At 39.9% G+C, this 21754-nt stretch overlaps 1 protein-coding gene across 4 annotated transcripts in view; it reads right to left on the bottom strand.

The window, feature by feature from the left end:
- The window catches only part of sbf2 (SET binding factor 2), a 96614-nt gene extending 74860 nt beyond the window's left edge, over positions 1-21754 (bottom strand). For 2 of the 4 annotated variants that reach the window (XM_080027125.1, XM_080027127.1), the window contains exons 1-2: positions 21638-21754; positions 3206-3294 (exon numbers count right to left, since the gene is read on the bottom strand). In XM_080027125.1, coding sequence (XP_079883251.1) covers positions 3206-3294; positions 21638-21692 — 144 coding nt within the window. In that variant the 5' untranslated portion in view covers positions 21693-21754. The remainder of the gene's footprint in view (positions 1-3205; positions 3295-21637) is intronic. The other 2 variants (XM_080027126.1, XM_080027128.1) reach the window with 1 other exon arrangement.

The following is a 21754-nucleotide window of genomic DNA, read 5'->3' as shown; positions in this document are numbered from 1 at the left end:
TTAGAAACACATTTCTCCTTGCACAAGTTGTAAACGCTTTTTTTTGGTGCATTCCTCATCTGTGGTTATTTAGTTTGCTGGGGGCCTGTTGCGACCGCAAAATGCTTTTCATGCTCAGCTCCGTCCACTGCGTTTTACAGATGTGTTTCTTAGTGTTTGTAAATGACTAATTTTCTTTTTCAAGGAGTGGAGAAAATCTGCAAATAATAATGGTTTACATACCAGCCTAAACAGGGCCAAAATGCAAATTGTTTAGTGGGTCTGTTAAACACTATGGTGTATCTTCATTAAAGCTTCAAAGTTGGAATTTCAGTCATTTGGCTGTTGACCAAAGTTTGCAACACAGAACATAGTAGGAAACAACCCCTCTCTTTCCTTCTCTTGTTTACTCCTCTGGGGGCTTTTTGATTGTAGAGAAAAACGGAAGTTTCAACATATGAATCTTATTCAGCCTTTGATTTCATGTTCTATACCATACGTGTACATATACTTGTATCTCAAGAACATAATCCATCTCATTTTCAGCAAATATGTGGGCTAATTGCCAAACAGGGACTTTAGAAAAGGCTAAGTATTGAATGCATCGTCTTGTTTCAGCCCGGGCTTACCGTCTTCAATGAGAAACATTGTTATGCTTATGCTTTCTTTGCGCACTGGGGACCGCAATATGTCTCAATAATGGGTCTAGGCTGACACATAATGAAGAAGCATGGGGGAATCACTTCAGTGGGATGGAACACAACATTATTTTGCACACGTTGCCCACACAGAACTTAACACAGATCATCAATTACATCTGGTAACACTAAGCTAATAGATGCCGCTAAAGTTGTGGCAGTGTGTCTATATTTAAACCCTACGAAACCACAACAGGATACTTGAGGGATGATGCTGAGAGAATAAACCCATCCTGGTTAATCCTTCAGAGTCACCGAAATGTTAAAGATCAGTGCTAGGGTTTCAACCTCATTGCAAAAAAAAATCAAACTCGATACTTAGTCTGGAAAGGAAATCATTTAATTCTTCATTTCTTTTATAGTTTTACTAGTCAAAATACCAGTTTGTTGGCTTTGAGAAGCACTGTGCTCTGGACGAGGACACACCGCAGCTTGACTCGGAGCAATAACTCACAACTAGACTGTCTCGATGGCCACCAGCAGATTCCGTGAGTTACACAGGAAGACGTCTGCATGCCATTTAAACCGCCCACTCACAATATGTCTATTTGTGCTGGAAAAACAGCCTCACTTGTCCTCAATTGCCTTTTAAATACGACTGCATAAACCAGAGTCATGGTATTAAAGTATGTCTTTGACTGTGTCCAGTCCACTCAGAGCCAAATATCTCAGCTGCAGCTACAATCACTCTTGGCCCTCATTTATCAGTCACTAAAGGCAAGTTAATTCACTATTCATCCAAAATGACTTATTTCCGCCCAAAGTTTAATTTTGAACATCTGAATTCTGCTAAGGAACTTGTCATTGAGAAAAAATGATGATGATGACCTCATCTTAGATGCCTGATGTTTAGGTCAGCTCTTTCCATGTGTCTTTGCTTTGATATCTGACCCATATTATGCAACTAGTTTGCCTCGACACCTGCTGCTGCTCCACATCAAATGGCTCCTCTGGCTGTGATCTCTGACCCCACTCAAAGACCTCAACCAAACACAAGACAAGCTTTCCATGCAAACAGGCAACATTTATTTTGTCATGGCATGTGCACTCATCTACAGCAATTGATCCTATAAATCTTTTCTGTCATTATTTTTCTTCCTAATTTATTTTTATTTACAAATGCACAGAAAGGTAGATATTAACATATAAAGGAGGAGGCTGACTGAGCATGCGCATGGAGTAGTCGCGCTTTGAGGGGCTAGCTCCTATGTGCAAGGCTATATTTAGATAATTTTACAGACCTTTGGCCTTTTTTGATTGCTTCAAAAACCTCTCTGGGACAGTTTGGGCTGCTTTAGTAACTTTTCACATTGACTTTGTGACTATTGTGTGTATTGTCTTTATTGTCCTGTAAAAAATAAACTTAAAAAAATAAAGTTAAGTTAATATTTTTTTACTGGTGTTCCACATATCATTTATTGAAGAGAGCAGAGAAAAACTGAGTTGTATAGAAGTAAATGCTGTAAGGACTTTCAAATGATCGAGTGTTGTGTCGGGATCTAGGCAGTCATTCTGCTTAGTCATTTAGCTGCCAATAGAAAATTAACAAAAACAGATACAACACAGGCACTAATGTCCTGTGCAGTGGGAAACAGTTAACTTCTAATGTCGCCCTAGAGGTTGACAGTTTTTCCCGGCGCTGATAAGCAAATATTTGTTCATCCATGACATTGTCCATATAAGGATAACAGACCCCCCACGGTCGCCCTCCAGACACGGAGGGGAAAAAAACAAGTAACTGTTCCCTAAAGAGGAAGATGGAGACAGACAGCAATATGAAGTAGATAGACTGGACCTTAAGTTAAAATGATTGTGATAAAAGAGGTTTCCCAATTAGTGAACATGGGGGGGGGGGAACTTGAGTAAACATCATTAGGAATTTATCTGAAACAGGACATGCAGCAGCAAATATCTGCTGCACAAACTCCAAATGGCAAATATGTTTTTAAATCAAGATAATTCCCCAGGGTATAAACTGTCATTTTGGGACACTAAAAATGCCAGAGCACTATGAAACCAATATCTGTTATTTTTCAGTATTTTACATAGAACAAAACATTATCAACCATCAAATCATGAAGCTAGCAATGGCTAAGGCTATGGCTAGAAAAAACCCTGTACAACCAGAGCATATCACACATTAACTTACAGCTGCTCCACAGATGTCATCTGCTCTCCTGCTACTATGTCTGTCAATTATACTTCTAGTTTCATAACGGAATCTTTAAGTTTTCACCACATTATGCAAAACAAAAGGAGATGGAAAGCAACATTTTACAACTTTCTTAATTCAATGTGTACTGTCGTAATGATGTGTATACAAGCAAGACAGAGGGGCAGTGAAGGTTGAACTGTTTTACATTTTAGTAGACTCATTATTGAGTCATCTTATTAAACCATAGGTGCACCTTTGTGTTCCTGTGTTCACCTTTAGATAGTGCACTTGAAATACCCATAATAAAAAAACATTAATATAGCTTTCTTCAGTTTGAATCCTAATGAGTTTACAGGAGGCCGTTATCACTCACCATCTCCACCCCCTGAGGAAAGGCCGTCCCCTCCCAGTCCTTCTTGGGGAAGCGTTGAATGATCTTTCCACATCCCTCCCCTGAACCTGCTGATAAGGAGAGGATCAGTTAGTCAGTGCAGAGCACGGCATGCTTTGCATCAATCTAATTTACGTACATCCCTCGGCCCTAATATCAAGTTACTCTCAGGGGCACTTTACACGACAACACGAAACGGTGCAAACGCGAAAAAATTCCCGCGGTTGCACTATATCATTTACAGGAAAACAGCAAACGCAGGCATGAAACCGCAGGTTTTTGAGATCACCTCCCAGGAGGATTTTTTGGAAAACTTAACGGTTTTGGTTTCCTGTAAACACCGAAACCATTTCCCCTGATAACGCTGACGTCACGGCTCCACCCTCACACATGCGTAGTCTAACATTTGCTGTCAAAATACCCACAAGCGAGTTATAAAGTTAGAAGACAACATGAACGGTGTCTCCACGGCACCATCACTGTGATCAGCGGAGAGTGTCGTGCAGCGCTAAAATATAGGTTAACGCTCGCCAATTTAGTCCAAGCGATTACCGCAGTAAGTTATTGAGACCACCCGCCACTTTGGCTGGGGAAAGATTTGTGCTCTGCCTGTTTTTCTAGCTAAATAAACGTGTGTCACTTCTATATGCCAGGGACACGGCTCTCTCTACATTAAAAACACTATCAGCGTGCAGCGGTTAAGCTAGCGGCTACTGTTCAACAAAAGGAGCATTAAGGCTACGGCTTCAAAGTAAAAGCATTTCACTGGCTAAACATTAATAGCATTTCACTGGACACACGTGAGTTGACTTTTATTTTGAAGTACGCCTAACAGGAAGGTATCCGCTCACGAAGCCCCTTCACTATCAGCAAGTCTTCTGTTTTTACGAGTTCAATGCGGTGAAATAAGAGGACAGAAAGCTTATCTTTTACAATATTTGTAACCCCAAGCTTACACCAACCGCTTTATGAACGTTAGTGGCATTAATTTTCGGTTACAGTAAGGTTTTATGCATCAAATTGTACCGGAAGAGCTATCTACTAGGCTGTGTCACCGCTGACGATTGGCTTGGCACTGCTGCTACAGCGATTTCGGCCCGTTTCCTCTGAAAACTTGTGTACGGGTGAAGATGTCAGATAAATTGTGTCTGAACGGGTTTTTATTTTAAACCAAAAACTGGAAAACTGTCACGTTTTCACAGTGTAAAGTGCCCCTCAGTAAACAAAATGTAGTCTAATGACTATGACTATTGGCTGACATACTGCTCCCGCTTACAGATTTCACTTTATCTACAGCCAACACAAAGCATGCTGAATCACATGCAGTGCATCGTAAATAATCCAATGGTCAACTCTAGGGGTGGTGAAAAAAATTGATTAATGAAAAAATTGTGAGTCTTATGTTCTAAATTTTTAATGCATTCATAAATTATACATGTACCTAAAATCACCTTCAAAATTAAGATTGATAAGACATGGACTTTCATTTGTTTTTAAGCCATAATTTGCCACAACGCCTCTTAGCACAAAGTGGAGTAAAGTAGATCCTGAGCTCCTCCTTAGAACTGAAAACCAATGCAGTGCAAGAGATGGCTACAAGTATGATTACATTTTTTATTAGGGGGCCAAGCCCGAGAAGGGCAAGGGACCGCGGAATGCAGAGCATCGCGGTTCCATGACAATGCGGGGCATGGAACCCTATTGATTTAGTAGGAATTATTCTTTGGAGTCGCATAAAAGTGGTGCTGCAGCCCAAACCGTAAAGTGTTTGGACATGCCACTTGTCGGGCTTATCCAGGTCCGTGCCTGGTACGCAGACACAAAAATTCAGACATTCCAGCCACTAAGTGGCGCTACAGCAAAGGAAAACGCGTTTTGGGCTATAACTTCCACACCGAAAGTCCGACAGTCAAAAACTTTATATCCACAGATGCCCACAAGTCAGCTGCATCTTTTGGGATAGGCCACGCCCATTTGCGTATATATAGATTTTTTGCTACATCGCAAAAACTGTGTCAGTCACCAAAACACACTCCTCCTAGAGTTTTTATCCGATTTGGACGAAACCAAAAGCATTATGCTCTACCGACTCCCACGAGCAAAAGTTGTATACAGAATTTTTCTACGACCATCGGAAGACCAAACGGTAGCGCTTCAAACATTCGCGCAAATCCCTTAAAAAAAAAAAAAAAAAAGGGATTTTCTTGAAACTCAAGGGAGACTATCTTGGGGCATACCTGAGTCTATACAAAAAATCTGGCCAAGAAATTCCTATGTATGCCGGACTTATTAAACAAATTAGTTTTGCACTTTTACTTCCTGTTTCGAACTATTTGGCGGGAAAATTCAAACAAGTGGAGAGGTTGACAATTTGATTTTGCTCATAACTCCCCAACCAAACATCGCACATTCAAAAACTTGACATCCACTTGTTTGGTACATTGAGCTGCATCTTTCTATTTAACGCAGTTTTGCGAATGTCATCCATAGGGGGCGCCAAAACCACAAAAAGCAAAGAAAACGCGTTTGGGGCTATAACTTCCACACCGAACATCCCACAGTCAAACACTTTATATCCACAGATGCCCACAAGTCAGCTGCATCTTTTGGGATAGGCCACGCCCATTTGCGGGTGGGAATTTTTTTCGTTACATCGCAAAAACTGTGTCAGTCACCAAAACACACACCTCCTAGAGTTTTTGCCCGATTTGGACGAAACCAAAAGCATTATGCTCTACCGACTCCCACGAGCAAAAGTTGTGTAAAGAATTTTTCTACGACCATCGGAAGACCAAACAGTAGCGCTTTAAAGATTTGCACATTAGCTACCTTGTACCAAACTGCTCCTAAATCCAAAACGATTCATCCTATTAACACCAAACTTCACACATGTGTTTGTTCTACTGTTCTCAGGTTGGTTGTACTTTTTCCTTAAATTGTTGCAAAAGGGGGCGCCAAAAACACACTTGAGCATCTTTCTCTGCGATTTCTTTGCCTTTCGGTCTATAACTCCCAAACCGAACATCCCACATTCAAAAACTTCACGTCTCCGGATTCCGTGAAGCGAGGGGCCGGCACCGCGGACGATGACGCCCGATCCCGAGTCGCGTGGGCGGCTTGGCCCCCGTCCACAACTGCTTGCAGTTCTAGTTTATTTTTATTCCTTTTGTTCTCTTGGATGACTAAAGTATGGGAATGAACTCCATGTAGCTCAAATAAATGTCCTCAGTAACAGCACAACTGTATTCCTCATCCCTTTGTTGTGGGGTTTCCTTGTAACAGACAGGGGTTTCACAACAGCCTTTTTGATTCCTTTGAAAAGACAGTGGTCAAGTGTAAAAGTGGAAGTGAACCTGTTTCACTCAGCTGAGCCTAATATTAAAAAAAGCTACTAGGAAGCGAGGAAGGAAAAAGAGAAGAAAACTATTTGCTAATTTTTAGTTGTAAAGAAGAATTGTGAAAAGCTGATACAAATAAGAGAGCTAAGTATAATGAAGCTGAATGCATCCTTGAATTAGGGAGAAATTCAATCAAAGTATAAATTATTACTTGAATAAAATCAGCCCCGCTAGGTATTTGTATTATATAACCTCATTATCACCTAGAATATTTAAAGAAAATTCAACTAACCCCTGCACTGTTTGTTTGTTTGTTTGCAATTCTCTCAATATCCCACATTATTTCTGACGGTTAAAACATGAACAATGCTTTGAATATTCTTCTAATCAATGCAGTTTATTGCTGTAATAATTACATTTATGATGTGAGACAATTCCAAACATATGCTCGTCGTCACTGGGCAACCTCATCATTGTCTCACGAGTTAAAATAAAAGGTCACTGAATTTAATTAAAGCTCAAGAAACCACTTTAATGACAACTGAAGTTAGGAGTCGAGTAAACAAGTCCTTTGATAGTCTTAAAGCGGCTACGAGTAACATTTTAATAACTTTTAAACAGCCTCATGTTTCCTCTGATAATCATAAATTAATTTTAACAGCAAACGAGACCATCAGTGCAAAGAAAGACGTTTTTTTATTACTGCTTTTGGTCTGGTCGCCCACCCAGTCCGATTTTCGGTTCGCTCGTGCAGGCTCTATGGTCACATATCCGTATTGGTCGCAGATTTCAGTGTGGAGCAGCAACGCGATTTGAGAAGCCTATCCCTCCAGGTGAGGGAAGGGGAGCGGGAGCCTTGTTTGAGACAGTTATTTGTCGTCATAATGACTGATAACGGGGCTGAACCATCAAAGAAAAAAAAGAGAATGCAATGAAGAAAAGCTAAAAGGGAGGGTGATATAGGCTACGGGTGGGACGAGGGCATTGCCAAGCAACGTGTATACAATTTCACGAGAGCGAAACTAGACTGCAGTGTTTACTCCTAAATGAATGAGCGGTTGGTACTAACACAAAGTTTGCTTTGCTTCACCATCATCAGATAACCATTATCTGAAATAGTCATTATTTACATCAACAACACAAACACATTACCTCATCGTGATCCATACTAACTGCCGTCTCTCGTTCATTCGCTTTCTGTGAGGACACGTAATCTTTCAGCTCCGTGAGAGAGAGTAGTTAGGTGACGCTGCTGCATCAACTCATTGCAATCAGGTGTGTGTGGCAGTGACTGGCATTAGTTGATGCAGTGTCAAAACCACTCTCACGGAGCCGAAAAGAGTCCTCACACTTTCAACACACGGACATGCACTATATTGCGCCCTTCTCAGTTCACACTCGCACGCCTGGCACGAGCTACAAAACAGCTTTGCGACAGCGGGCGTCGTAAAAATACTAACGCTTTTGTCCAAAGGGGACGCCAACGTGCCATGTTACTCATAGTGGCTTTAAAGCATATGGATTTTCTTTCATAAAAGGTCAAATTCTGTCATATAATTAACAAGAAAAAAAAACTCCTGGTAAGAACCTTGGGAGACCGAAAAATCAAGATGTTTCAGGAGGAATGTGGTCCAAAGTGTGAGATGTAAAAATTATCCCTAAAAGAAGCTCACAAGAGCGAGAAGACAATCGTTTTTGTCATATCTGTCACCTTTTAGTGACAATGCTCCAAAAAAAGAGACCAAAATCACTTTTTTTCGGTGGCTCAAGAAAATTCCCTATTTAAATTTGTCCGTTAACGTGTTGTGATAGTATGCATTCTTGATACATATAAGCGTACAAAATGCATGTTTTCATACAGCCACACCATAATTAATCTTAATTTACCGTTGTATTTTCGATAGAACAAAGTTTCCAAAGTGCATAGAAACACCAGGACAGAGCGTTTTACTCAACAATTGTGTTAGTATTTTATTATTGCCTTAAGAGAAAGTCTTAAGTATTGGTCATAGATGTAGATCACCACATAAAGTTGGACACACTTATAAAAAGTTAGTTCTGAAGGAAAGCTGGATACTGATCTATAGCAGGTGTTGTAAACGTCATATTCAGGCAGCCACAGATTTGAGCGATTGACCATCGAAAGCTTTACCAGTGAAATAACTCCCTCAGAGATATCCTAAAGGGCCCCATATGGTTGGCTCTTGCAAAACTCTTGAAACCTCAATTGGATGTAATAATTCATGTCAACATTGAGTGCACACACACAGCACAGTATGTATTTAGGAATTGATGTATGATTGTAACATTCTTACTCAGCAATCTGGACAAAACTAACAAATGGACATTTTATCTAATTTAAGAAAAAAGGTCCCTCATTTAACATGCCAAAAGCAGCATTTCGTGGTCTGTTTCACAACATGCACTTTTTCACACTGAATTGTCGGCCCTTATGACTTCATCTCAACGTTATTTTAAAATCTTAGTCACTCTTTGACAATTAGGAACACACTTTCTTTTTATCAGCCAAGGGGAAATGGTCTTCCATCAAGAGAGCAAGAGACATAAATCCAATACATGTGGTGGCCCACTTCTTGGAATTCACTTTGCTAACAAATTAATAGCCCTAATGGGGATTTTGTTTATGCAATCAATAAAAGCCCTGATTCCCCATTCAAAGCAGCACACTTTTTCTTTTTTTTGGCATAGACCTGGATTTTACCATCTGCAAAGACAGCTAACCAATTTTAATGTGATAAGCCAAAGTAGCATTTGGGATTTATCCTCAATCAGAAACTGAAAACCTACAATGACAGAGGTTTGCCGGAAGCGCTGGCTAACACTAAAACAATGTTATATAGGTTAAAGAAATCAAAAACCAACATACTGGTCTTTTGCCTGTGCCTTTTAACAAATAAATGTGTAAAATTAGAAAAAGCATGCAGGGACACTACTGCACTTGCAATAATATTCTTTATTGGGGATGTGAGGATTTTGGGAGTTGCACCGTGTAGCATTAATAGGAATATGTATTCCTATCGTGCTGGTATTCAGAGCTAACATGCCAAGAGCAGCAACTGTCAGGCTCTCAAGAGTTCCACTATAGACAGGAAGTCCAGTGAAAGACATAGAGACTTCATGAGCCGATACCTGTATTCTAGGTGGGCGAACTGCAGTATGAGAGGTTATGCAGGTGTGTATGTCTGTCTTTAAATGAGCCAGTACATAGTGATAGCCCTGCTGTTTATCATGGATACGTGAGCGTCATTGTCAGTTAGCCCTTAATATCTACGACACAGCAGGCCCATGTGTTGTTTTACTGCCACAGATGAGGAATACTTTTCTTCGCTCGTGTGCAACGTCGTCTTTACTAGCAGCTTTGTTACAAGTCACAGGGGTCACTTAAGGGCCATTTCCAAATCAAATCCCTGACAAATATATTTTGGTATTTGCTCCCTTGGCAACCTAAACTATACTCTCAATGGGGGAAAACAGTGGCGGTCAATCCATTTTGCCACTAAGTGCATTTTAGCAACCCTATCTTCACACAGGCACATGCCATGGATAAGCAAATTACTCAGCAGAAGGCCCTGTGTCACAGACTGACCAGAGGTCAATTGAACATAAGGGAGGCCAATTGATTCAACAATCTTCTACACATGGTCATATTGACATGAAGTCCTGAGTGGCTGGCTGCACCCTTCCTGCATTAAGTGACTGAAGCCTGCTGTCAACAACATCTCTTTGAAACCAGCAGCTTATTAACCATGAGGAGGCTCTTGGGCCTGAGTGGGGATGGGTCTTGAACTGAAGGGAGCTGGATGATGGTTATACAGTACTTCTAGCTTTGTTCACCTGCAGAGGCGATGTAATAAGTGTCCAGACACTGAGTGGAGACTCATGCTGGTAGAACACCAGTCTGTCTGACAGTTACGTGTCTTCGGGCCTTTAAAACTCCTCTAATTGAAATCACATGCTTGGAGTACCTCAAGTTCAAATTTTCAACCACGGATTAAAATAAATGACAGAATTCCTCACATACCACGAGGCTGCACTTGTGTATTAAAACAGGCCGTGCTTTCAAATAGAACCCCCTTGACAACTATAAAGAACCCCATCGGCGAGGATAATAGAACCCAGGCATGAGGGGAACATGCTGTAATTTGAACATCCGCTAATAGCAAACTGCAAATCCATATTCATGTTCACTAATTTATTTTTTGGCAGAAGCTATTTTAAACAAAAAGGCTCAAAAAAGAAATTAAATACCTTCCAAGCACGCGTGTACATGTTGAAGAGCCAAAGCATGGCTCATTTCCAGCACACTACAGCACAACCTGTACGTTGTACAGCTGGACAATATGACCTATATAAAAACAGCACTGTAATGTTTTCCAGATTTCTCATGAAATACAATATTTTTCCAAATATTTTAGTTTATTTAAAAAAAATGGCTACAAGGACATATTTATTAGGAACAATAAATATGCAATAAATTAGCCTTTAATAAGAGTGCAGTTAGAAATATGCACAGTCCAGAGCCAGCATTGTTTTTTTTACTTCTTTGAACAAACTTTATCTTAAAAGGCGTTACACAGAAATTATTATGAGCTGATGTGGACTTCATACATTTTTTCTCATTACTATAAGAAAATAAAGAAAATTTAAGAGTGGTCGTAAACTGATAGCACAAAACCCACAAATTCTTACTGAGGTTTATGGCAAGTTCCAGGACACAAGACAGCTTACAAAAACACAACCGTTGGGAAATATCGGTAGTTAGTAAAATATTTTAACTGCATTAGTCATTTTTAACACTTTTTACCAGATTTTAACCACATTTTGCAACCTAGTGTTCATTTTTTCAAACCTCATCAGTTTAGGCTGACTACAGCGCACTATATCTTTGGGTTTGATCATTTTATTATTGTTATTTAAACTTTGATATATATATTATTTTATTATCTGACCTACTGATGGCATGTTTTCTCCTTTATAAGTGTTGATGGAAGATGGACGCTTTGAAATGCGCTGAAAAGACGGGAACGGTAGAGACAGTCGCAAGACGCTTTTGGTGGAGACTACGGTTATGAAAACCAAAAACTTCTCACTCAACATCAGCCAAACAATGACAGTAAAACAATATTGCAGTGATAATATTCATTTAGACATTACAAATTAAAAAAATTAACTTTTGACGAATGGGACACATCACAGCAGGACACACGCACGCACACACACTCTTTCTTGATAAATTAGAGTGCATGGTTATCCTCTTGAACATTAAAAAACCCTATCTGCCTGATTTATCTTGCTGAGGTTACTGTTGATTAGCTGTGCAGCCAAATGCTTATTACCATGTACGGACAGGCTCCAGACTGACTCCAGACAGCGACAGTTTATAGCATCCACGTCAGCCACAAACCTGAATGCTCTGGAGCAAGTTCACAGGTATTTCATATGCACTTTCCTTGTCTCCACTACCAAGACCCGAGATTATGGGGAAATTCCACCCAGAAACAGAATTTACATTAAGCTATTTCAGCTATAAAAGCGATCCATGACTATAAATAACGACTGGCTCTGTGGGATGACACTTGTTGTCAGACGTATATCCACATGAGTTGGATGTTGTAGACCCTCTAACTGTGCCAATGGCCACATCCCAGTCAAATCAGCACAGATGCTGTCACACTGACTGTTCCTTTATTCCAATAGGCACGAGGTATGAAACAGCTAAATGTATCTGAATACCTTTATCATCCCTGCAGTCACTCATTAACTGAGCTGCATAGCATTCAGGAAATGCATGTACGGAGGTTTTAATTTAGACTAGTTGACTAGTCTATGTAGAAAAATGTGAGAAAACCAAGCACAATGTAAATGCTTTAGGAGCCCTTCAGACATTCTTCTAGACATTTACCAAGCTGTTAATGTAAATGCTGTTGTAATGTGCGGCGCCCTGTTTATTATCAATATAACGGCCCGTCCTCAGCAAGCGCCCAGCTCTAACTTTCTTATCTCTCTCTTTACCTCTTTTACGAGCCTAAACACTCACGTTCATTCTCACAAATTTTTTTTTTATCTTTTATTTTTTTTAAGATATTTTTTGGGCATTTTTATGCTTTATTGATAGTGCAGAGAGACAGAGGTGAAATGGGGCAGAGAGGGGAGTGACATGCAGAGAACGACCGCGGGTGGGAATCGAACCCGGGTCTGCTGCTGGGCCCGGCCTGGGAGGGGGACGCCTTACCAACTGAGCTAAAGGCGCCCCCCATTCTCACACATTTTATGTCCATGCCCACGTGATGGACAATACATTAGGCTACTAACCGACTAGTATTTTTGGTGCCGACTAGTGAGGTAGCGGACGGTTAAATGTTTAACCGACGTCATGTGCATCCCTAATAGCATTACATTTAAAATTTAAATATCATATCGAGCCTCATGACCATTGTGAACGGATAGGAAAACCCAGGGTTATCTCAACGGGGGGGCGATCATCAGGAAACTAAACTGTTTTGAATGTTCTGTGTGCGTCATATGCAAAGGAGTAGTAGGCTGTGATGTCATTCCGTGACAAAGGGGTTTGGAGATTAGACAAATTATGATGTAATAAATATAAAATTTAGGAAGCTTTCCACCCTCTAAAGAAAGCTGTAGGTAGGGAGAGTTATGTAAAAAGAAAGACTTCGAAATTGATGTCATGCACAGGTCAGAGTTTTTCTACATGGGTCAGGAGAGGAGGACCTTCAAAAAACTCAAATGCCACATACACATCGTACAGTTTTTTTTAGCCTCCCCTTTGCTGGTGGATATAAATACATATGGAGAATTGTTTCGTAGAGAGAACAATTTAGACACATTTTGACATTTCCGACTTGAGTGAGTTTCAAACCAGGGCTAAATTCAGAAGAAATTGAATTCAATATCTTGGACTTTAAACTAATAAATTATCTTTTCATCATGGTCGCCTAGCTCAAGGCAATTCAAAGCCATGCTGTTCAATAGTATCAATGCCACAGTCAGTCATTGCTTGGAAGTCTTCTGCCTTCGTCTTATTGTGATAATGCATATGGCGACCAACAGTTCATCCAAAATACCTTTCCTCTCTTTACCAGTCTTCAGCTAATGCAAATTATTTAACAGCCGCTGGTAACACTTGTTGATATACTAACAATGTTTGACACTTCCAGGCTCAGATTATTTCAATTCAACACTGTACAGTTTTTAAAATATATGTTTAACAGCACCATCCATTCCATTTGTCATATATTATTTAAATTTTTTTTATTAAAATATATTTTTTAAGTGTTTTAACCTTTATTTGACAGTTTCAGAGCAGAGTACAGAGTGGAAATTGGGAGAGAGAGGGGGATAACATGCAGTAAATGGTGACGGGTCGGACTGGAAGCGGCGAAAAGGACAGAGCCCATGTGGTACATGCACCACCCACTACGCCACGGAGAACCCCCTCATATATATTTTTTACTCTTATCATATGATGAGTAAAATGTTTCCTGTCATGAACTTCAGCATGATTTGCATAACCACAAAGTACTGATTGTCTAACACCCAATCAGCGACACACTTGACATTTATGTAACAACGGCCAGTGGAGTTTCCCTACAAATCAGTTTTCAAAACTCTGCAAAAGAGAGGAAGGAACTCCTCCATTGTGGCCAGAATGCCTCTCACCACAAAGTCTAAATCCAAACGAGAAGCTGCCAAACGCGGAGTTTAAAATAAAACAATCAATGGAGGCAGCCAATCAGAGATGTAAAGTAGTAGCAAAACAATTCCACATCTTACTCTCAGTAGCAACATTAATAATGACACACAATTGTTAACCACAAGCAGCCTGTTAACGCTGAACTGAAGGACTCACATTTACCATCTGATAAATCCTAGGGTCAAAAAACAGATGTGGGAAGTAAAAGTGAAACTTAACGTGAATGTTTAAAAAAAAACTGAAACCTAAATTTAATAACTTGGTGCATGCAAAGGTTGTTATTTTAACTGTTGTAGTATTGGCAGTAGTTATACATTATACAATATAAAACACATCACAGTGAATGCAGCATTTAATCTCCCATGTTAAACCAAGTAAACCAATTACTCATCACAAAATACATGCAAGTAAGTGAGTGAGTAATGTATGTCCTACAAATGATGGATGTTAAAACAATAAAAAATAATCTTAGATCACAATAAATTAATTTCAATATTGCTCTGATAGCTAAAGAAATGCAAGATTATTTAATGTAAAAGAGAGGTTGAAAGACATGTATGCTGCTTTGTGAAATACGGATTTCTTAGTACAGCTATTATACTTATTCCATAAGAATTGAGCAAATCACCATTTTTCAAAACGTGTTTATGTTACCGGCGCTGATAAAATGAAACAGACTGCACAACTTGACTTGAATATCTAATGAATTACAAAGACCAACCACACCACATGGCAACACTTCAAGATTTGGCATCTTCAACATGTAAATAAAGATCTCCCGCTCTTAAGTCAGTGCTTCCCAACAATATTTACTTCATGGCTTTATTTAGCAAAATGTAGTACTTGTCTTAAGTTAACACATGGCATTCAGCCATCACTTCACCAAAAACAAAAAGCCCTCAAATATAATCATGGAAAAATAATTATTAGTTTAATGCTCTGTTTTTAGACAAAGGCTCAAAGAGTTTATAAACGTGATGCCTCCTGGTTCCAGACAACTTCTTAAGTACATGTCTGCTTCACAAATAAAGTTATGAGAAATATGTCTTTTTATTCAAACATAAAACTGCATAAAGTAAAAAAAAAAGTGATTCCTGGTAAGAAAGTTAAGAAGCCCACATTAAATTGCAAGTTTCAGAAATGATTGGAAAAATAGTTAGTATACGGAGGCGGATCATTGCTAAGCCCAGGAGCCAACCCACAGTGATCATTAGTCAAACAGTCAGTGCATTTACATGCAGAATCATAATCGGGTAAATAAACGAATAAGACTTCAACAGGACTTGTAAAATGCATGTAAACACCTTTATCCGATCTACTTCACACACAAATCGGCACGTTAACGGACAAGCGAAGTCGGATAAGAACACCTAGATAACTCGTTCATAGTCTGCATTCTCTCTGCATGTATACAGGGATCGCATATCGGAGTTCTTGTTCTGCGCTTGCTCGATAATCCCTGCGGAGGATTTCACAAGGAAGTGGAAGGAGACGACGTAAAAAATAGTAGGGTTATTGCCAGAAGAGAACCGGACGTAGCTCTATAACCACTTGTTGAAAGGGCTACAGCGCCACCTAGCAAAGTTGAGACAGCCATGCATCGGACATTTATCCGATTCCTGAAAGGCCATGTATACTCAGACAAGTGACAAGGTCCGAGTGTCTAGTTCGGTATATGTCTTAATCCAGTGGTTTTCAAACTGTGGGGCGCGGAGTTATGGCAGGGGGGGCGCGGATGAATATGTAAAAAAAAAAAAAGTAAAATATTTGTTTTTGTTATTAACATCATATTACGCGAATGTAAGTTATCATACAAAAAAAGGAATACAATGTTTTGGTCTAGATAGTTAATCATTTGGGAAGTAATCCGAGGTTAACTGATCACGTCACGTTCACGTCCACGTCCTAGCACAGTGTGTATTGAGTTTATTTTTTAAAAAAATATGGAAATGGGGCTGCCCTCAGTTGCCCATGCACTGTGTATAGTCTACAGCCTTTTTCAGCCTCGTCTGTGGAAATAAAGATAGCTGGACAACAGAGTTCTTCTGCTTCGTTCCTCTCACTGCATTTAAATGCATTCACTATATTACAGAGAAATATGTCTCCGAGCTCCAAGCCCAACCCAGAGGACCCTGCATATTCTATTTTAAATTAATATTTTTATGGAAAATTCAATAGCTTCTAATTCATCCGACCCAGTGTCTCCAAACTATTTGTTCACACAAAATTCCTTATATTTAGCCTCCTAATTTTCCTCTCAAAAGTGCACCAGATTGATGAATTTCACTTTAAAAATGTAAAAAAATATCTCCCGGGGGGGCATAACCCCGGACCCCCCTAGGAGGGTCAGGATCTCTGCTGGCTACTATTTTCACCCAGCAGGACATTGGAGGCACTAGCGAAAAAACACTGGGAATGACATTTAACAAAAGTCAATAGTTTGGGCAAGTCTTTCTGCCTATCTTTCTAACTCCACTGCACACTCAGTCACTACTATCCACGCTTAAAGGAAGCAGGATTAAACCACTAGATTAAAATGTTCAAATGTATTTTGAAAAAGCAAAACAAAAAAACATACTTAGATAAAGATGCTAAAAAAATTTTTTTTTAAAACGCACAAAGATGTTTAGAATGTTTCAAAAATATGTTTAAAATGTGTAAAATAGGAACAGAGTTGTTTAAAATGTGTAAAATAATTAAAAGATCTTTCAAAACACAAATGGATTTAGACATTTTTTAAGGGGGGGGGGGGCTCCGCTGAAATGTGTTCTCTGAGGGGGGGGCTCACTCTCTCACACTTTGAAAACCCCTGTCTTAATCCAATCGAGTTGTGCCATGGAAACGCACTGAGTGAGTGAAGCTAATCAAAAGGATCCGGTACATGAAACTAAGTATGAACCCCAACTGGTCCAGACCAACACAAGCTTTGACAAACACTTTATAGCCTAGAATGAAAAGCTTATAAGTTTAACAAGACAACCATCAAGGCAAACCACAGAAACAGCAACTATTTCTGTAGAATTCAAACAAGATTAAATAAGTAAACAAAGCTGGCAGACAACAACTTGAACCTCTCATAGGGCTTTCACACCGGCAAGGTTCCGTGCCGGGTCCGGTTCTAGAACCTAATTCTGAACAGGCAGGCGTGTTCAGACCTAAAACAACACGGTTTTGTATTGGTTCAGACCCTGAAAAGTTGGTTCTCAGCTGGGACCAAATGTTTTTGTTTTGTCTTGAGAACCGTGACGTCATCAAGGGGCATGTCTAAGCTATGAAGACGAGAAGAAGAAGAAGAATGAAGATAGAGGAAGGAGACGAAGGCAGCAACAACGTCCAAGCCAGCAGAAAATAATAACTTTCAGTGTCCTGCCGAGGAAACTAAATGCTTGGTGGCGATTTGGGCATCGACCGACTTCCAGGAGGGGGTGATATGGGGGGGTGGTTCTGTTTAAACTGTTATGAATGCAGGGCGGTTCACCAGAAAGCAAAGAGGTTCTGACACTCCGGAACTGAACCATGAGCTACAACCAGCTACTTTTTTTTTTCACCTGTAGCCTCGTTGGACTGTGTGCCTTGTTCTCGCTGTAGGTCTATTTCTATCAGTTTTCTGAATAAGTGAAATTTCCTTTTCTTCTCATTTCCTCCATCATTTTGGATGTCCAGTCTCAACAAAATAGCATGTCGTCATGAGGTATCCTAGCAACGCAGTGATATGCGCATTCCATGGAACATTCACATGGCCGCGCATGGCTAAGACCGGGCGTAGTTAAGACCAGGCGTAAGTCCTGTTGGTGCAACCGGCGTTAGGTCCATTCTTAAGCCTGGTCTTAACTACGCCCTATTTAGCAGTTACGACCAGGCTTAGTTAAGACCAGTTGGTGCAACCGGCCCCAGATCCACAATAAAAGCAGCACTGAATATATTGATGTTTTTTTCATCTCTGTAATATTGCATATTTTAAGTTATTTCCTTTGTTATTTCTTGACATTTTATTGTTTTATTTTTCTATATATTTGATTTGTTTTACTTTTTTAAATGTCTTATGGACAGGTGTTGAGAACTAGCATGTTTGATCAAACAATGCATCTGGTTCGTCCAATGTAATTGTGATGTCCATATCAAATAAAATCTAATTAAACTAATATCAGAGGTTCAAATGCTGGTTTTGCAGTTTAAGAAAAGGAGTGTTTAATTGACAAAACACTTTCCTTGTGGGCGTACTTTGAGATTCAGCACAAAACAAACACTCTTTGTAAAGCTGTAACAGAAAGTCAATTCATCAAGATGAAACCTAGCATGCAGTCATTCTTGGTACAACTCATAAAATATCACTTATAAAAATGTTTTTATGAATTTCCGTCATGCAGCATTCAAGTGCAGATCTCTACAGATATCTGCAATGTCAAACAATCAAAAGATGTATACGCAGATGGAAGTATTTTTGCAATTGAACGTTTGGAAGTATTAGTTTGTTATTTTGCAGCATTGCATTATGTTACATAAACCATTCCCTAAGCCCAGACCATAAAGTCACAGAGAGTAGAGAGATTGGGGGTACTGTGTGTGTGTGTGTCTGTGAAACGCATTCCAAGAGCAGTTTGATTCAATAAAGAGTGATGATATCCATCTAATAAACAGTTTTGAGAAAAGCAGCAGGGCAAATTCCTCTTCTCTACTTGGCAAATTACAAGTTATGGTGAATAGCAAGCCAGACCGTATATAAACCTTTTCCAATAAAGAGAAACGGGCGTCCTGCAGCAACAAGAAAAATACAGAATACAGTGCAGTTTCAAATACAGACGGCATCCATCGAAACCAGCTTTTTCACATTCCAACTTTATTCGTAAAAATAATTCCAAGGTTTGTGGCTCGTGACATTGGCCCCAAGGGAAGAAGACTCTGGTCCAATTTCTAATGGAGGAATCGGCCTCTCAGGTCATCTTCCCTTTTATCAGACTCACTGTGCGTGTATGTTTTTCACATATCTGAAGTGATACATTTTGTGGTCAAGATTTAGATGTACCCTACTTTCCATTTGTTTTAAATCACTTCAGTCTGCTGCACCAAGTACAATGACTTGACAGTTAATTATATGTTCCTTTTTCGATATGATTTTCTAAAACAGGTCACCAGTCTTACAATGAAAATAACATAAATGTACCCTGGATTTATAGGATTATTCTCAAGGGAAAAGATGTCTGGAAAGTAAAAGAACATGCAATATAAGCATGAAATTGGGTTAAATTGTGTACCTTTTAAACTAGAATGCATCAATCTTGTGCACTTTGAGAGGCTTAAGAGGCTAAATAAACTGTGTCTTATGTGAGCCGTTAACTTTTATGTTTTGGAATAATTTTTTTATTAAAGTATTTAAAAAATAAATGAATTACATATTATCAATCAAAAGGAGTGTGCTACAGTACATGGCAGGGAATGATTTAGTTTAATACAGTGTTATTATGATTCAGTACAAATTGGAACCAAGCCCATTCCTCAATAGATTGCATTCTTAGTGTTATTTCCAACTGATCCATCTAACAATGAGAATTGGGTCAGGCCAATGGGGCCAAAGCCAGCACAGCTTGGTGCTGTCCGTGAATGGAGATCCTTGGTTTGAATTAACAGGCAAGGTGGACGGACAAAACCTGTTGTCTAGACATCCTACTGCACATTTACTGCCTTCAATAAGTCTCCGTGTAAAGGCATTGCTGTGAATAGTTAAGAAGAGAAAAGCTATTGTGATCTGCATTCCAATTTTAAAAGTTACCTCGGAGAAGATCAATCCCACTTACAAAAAAAGGGAGACTCTGCACTGCAGGTCTGTAGCCTAAACCAACAATTAATATGCTTCATTACACACAGCAAAACAAAACAATACAATACAAGAAGCAGGGGGATCTTTTTTTGAGGGAAGGCTAAAACGTCCACAATCTGAGACTTTATTGTCCGTTTTCTTCACAATCAACTTCAGCACCATCATCAGCAGACAGTGAAAACTAAAACTAAACTTGTGCTCCCTGTGTTTTCCTGTGGTTAGAGTGTCTGAATGTGAATTATTTTAGACTCTTCTGGTGACGCCAGGAACATTTTGTCCCTGGAGTAGAAGAAGAGCATTTGACAGTGTGCGCTGGGATGCACACAAACCTGATGAAAGAAACTGTTTACCTATTGTGCATCATCGCAATCGATGACTGCTAAGACTAAGAGGATTCAGCTGCTCCGGCCCCTCTCTGACACATGGTGCTGGATGGACGCCACTGAAACAGGCAAGAAACTTGAATTTGGTCCCCTGAGGCGGAATTGCTAAATAGTTTCACTTTCCCCAGGCTGATCATTGAGCAACAACTCGTATTGGTTATTCACAAGTGATAACTAGGCAACATATTGTTGCATAGGTTGAACTATTCACCATACAATCTACAATGAAGGCCTGCCATTTATCATTTGGGAACATGGGAAGTAAGAAATGTGAGGTGTCAAAATATGTGCCACATGCAAACAGCTTTACATCCATTTATGCTTCTTAGTGTGTGCAAAGCGTTTTCCTGCCCTGGATGAAGAGTATGTGAGGCTGGACATGACATGTCAGTGGAAGCATGCGGAGCTCCCTCCCACCCACTACAACAGAGAAGAGGGGAGAGGAGGGAAGCGAATCTGGCTGAGCCCGCAAGGACTGCCTTTCCTTGCAGCTGTATAACGTTACGCCCATCATGAAAAAGTTGAGCACTCTTCCGGCAAAAACAAATTTAACACAACAAATCATTGACAAGTACGTGGGTAAAAATAGACCCCAAAAACAGCAGTAGGACCACCTCTTATAAACATTACGCAATAACAATAGAAAACCTGGATGCAAACACTGGCTTTCAACACAAACCATGCTGGTATCAGGCAGCAACACAATATCTCCATGGAGGAGCAAGATGGGGTTTTATATGTTATTTTGTGAGCATTATTCAACAAGTGTGTCCCATTAGGAGGCTGTAAAACCGCTCCCCGGACCTGAGAGGATCCTGATAAGCAGGGACAGGATGTGAGAGATTTTTGAATCCGGGGAAAGTTTCGATGGATCCAAGTCAAATATTGCATCGCGTCTTGTTGAAACATCCAGCGGTGACGAGCCCGGAGAACAGTAGGCTACTTGATCAGGAAATACATGACCGGATCATGATCTATCTAGTAACTGGGGGGGGAGAAATACAGTGTTTCCAATCTCGCCCGGTAGCTCTGTGGCTAACGTGAAGCTAAGCACAAAGCTATCTAGCATTACCATCATCACACACTGACTGACGCAAACCTCAGCTTCGCAGGTCAATCTGGGAGCCGCCCCACCGCCAAACTTACCGGCTTTCTCATGATCGTATCCCACGACAGTAAAATAGTCAGCCAATCTAGCCATGTCTGCTGCTTTTCCAGAGATATACCAACACAATTCAGCATTTTTCCTTCTTCCAAAGCACA

Source organism: Ammodytes marinus, assembly GCF_949987685.1.
Source record: "Ammodytes marinus genome assembly, chromosome: 1".
Lineage (NCBI taxonomy): Eukaryota > Metazoa > Chordata > Actinopteri > Uranoscopiformes > Ammodytidae > Ammodytes > Ammodytes marinus.
This window is presented reverse-complemented; position numbering and strand designations above follow the sequence as displayed.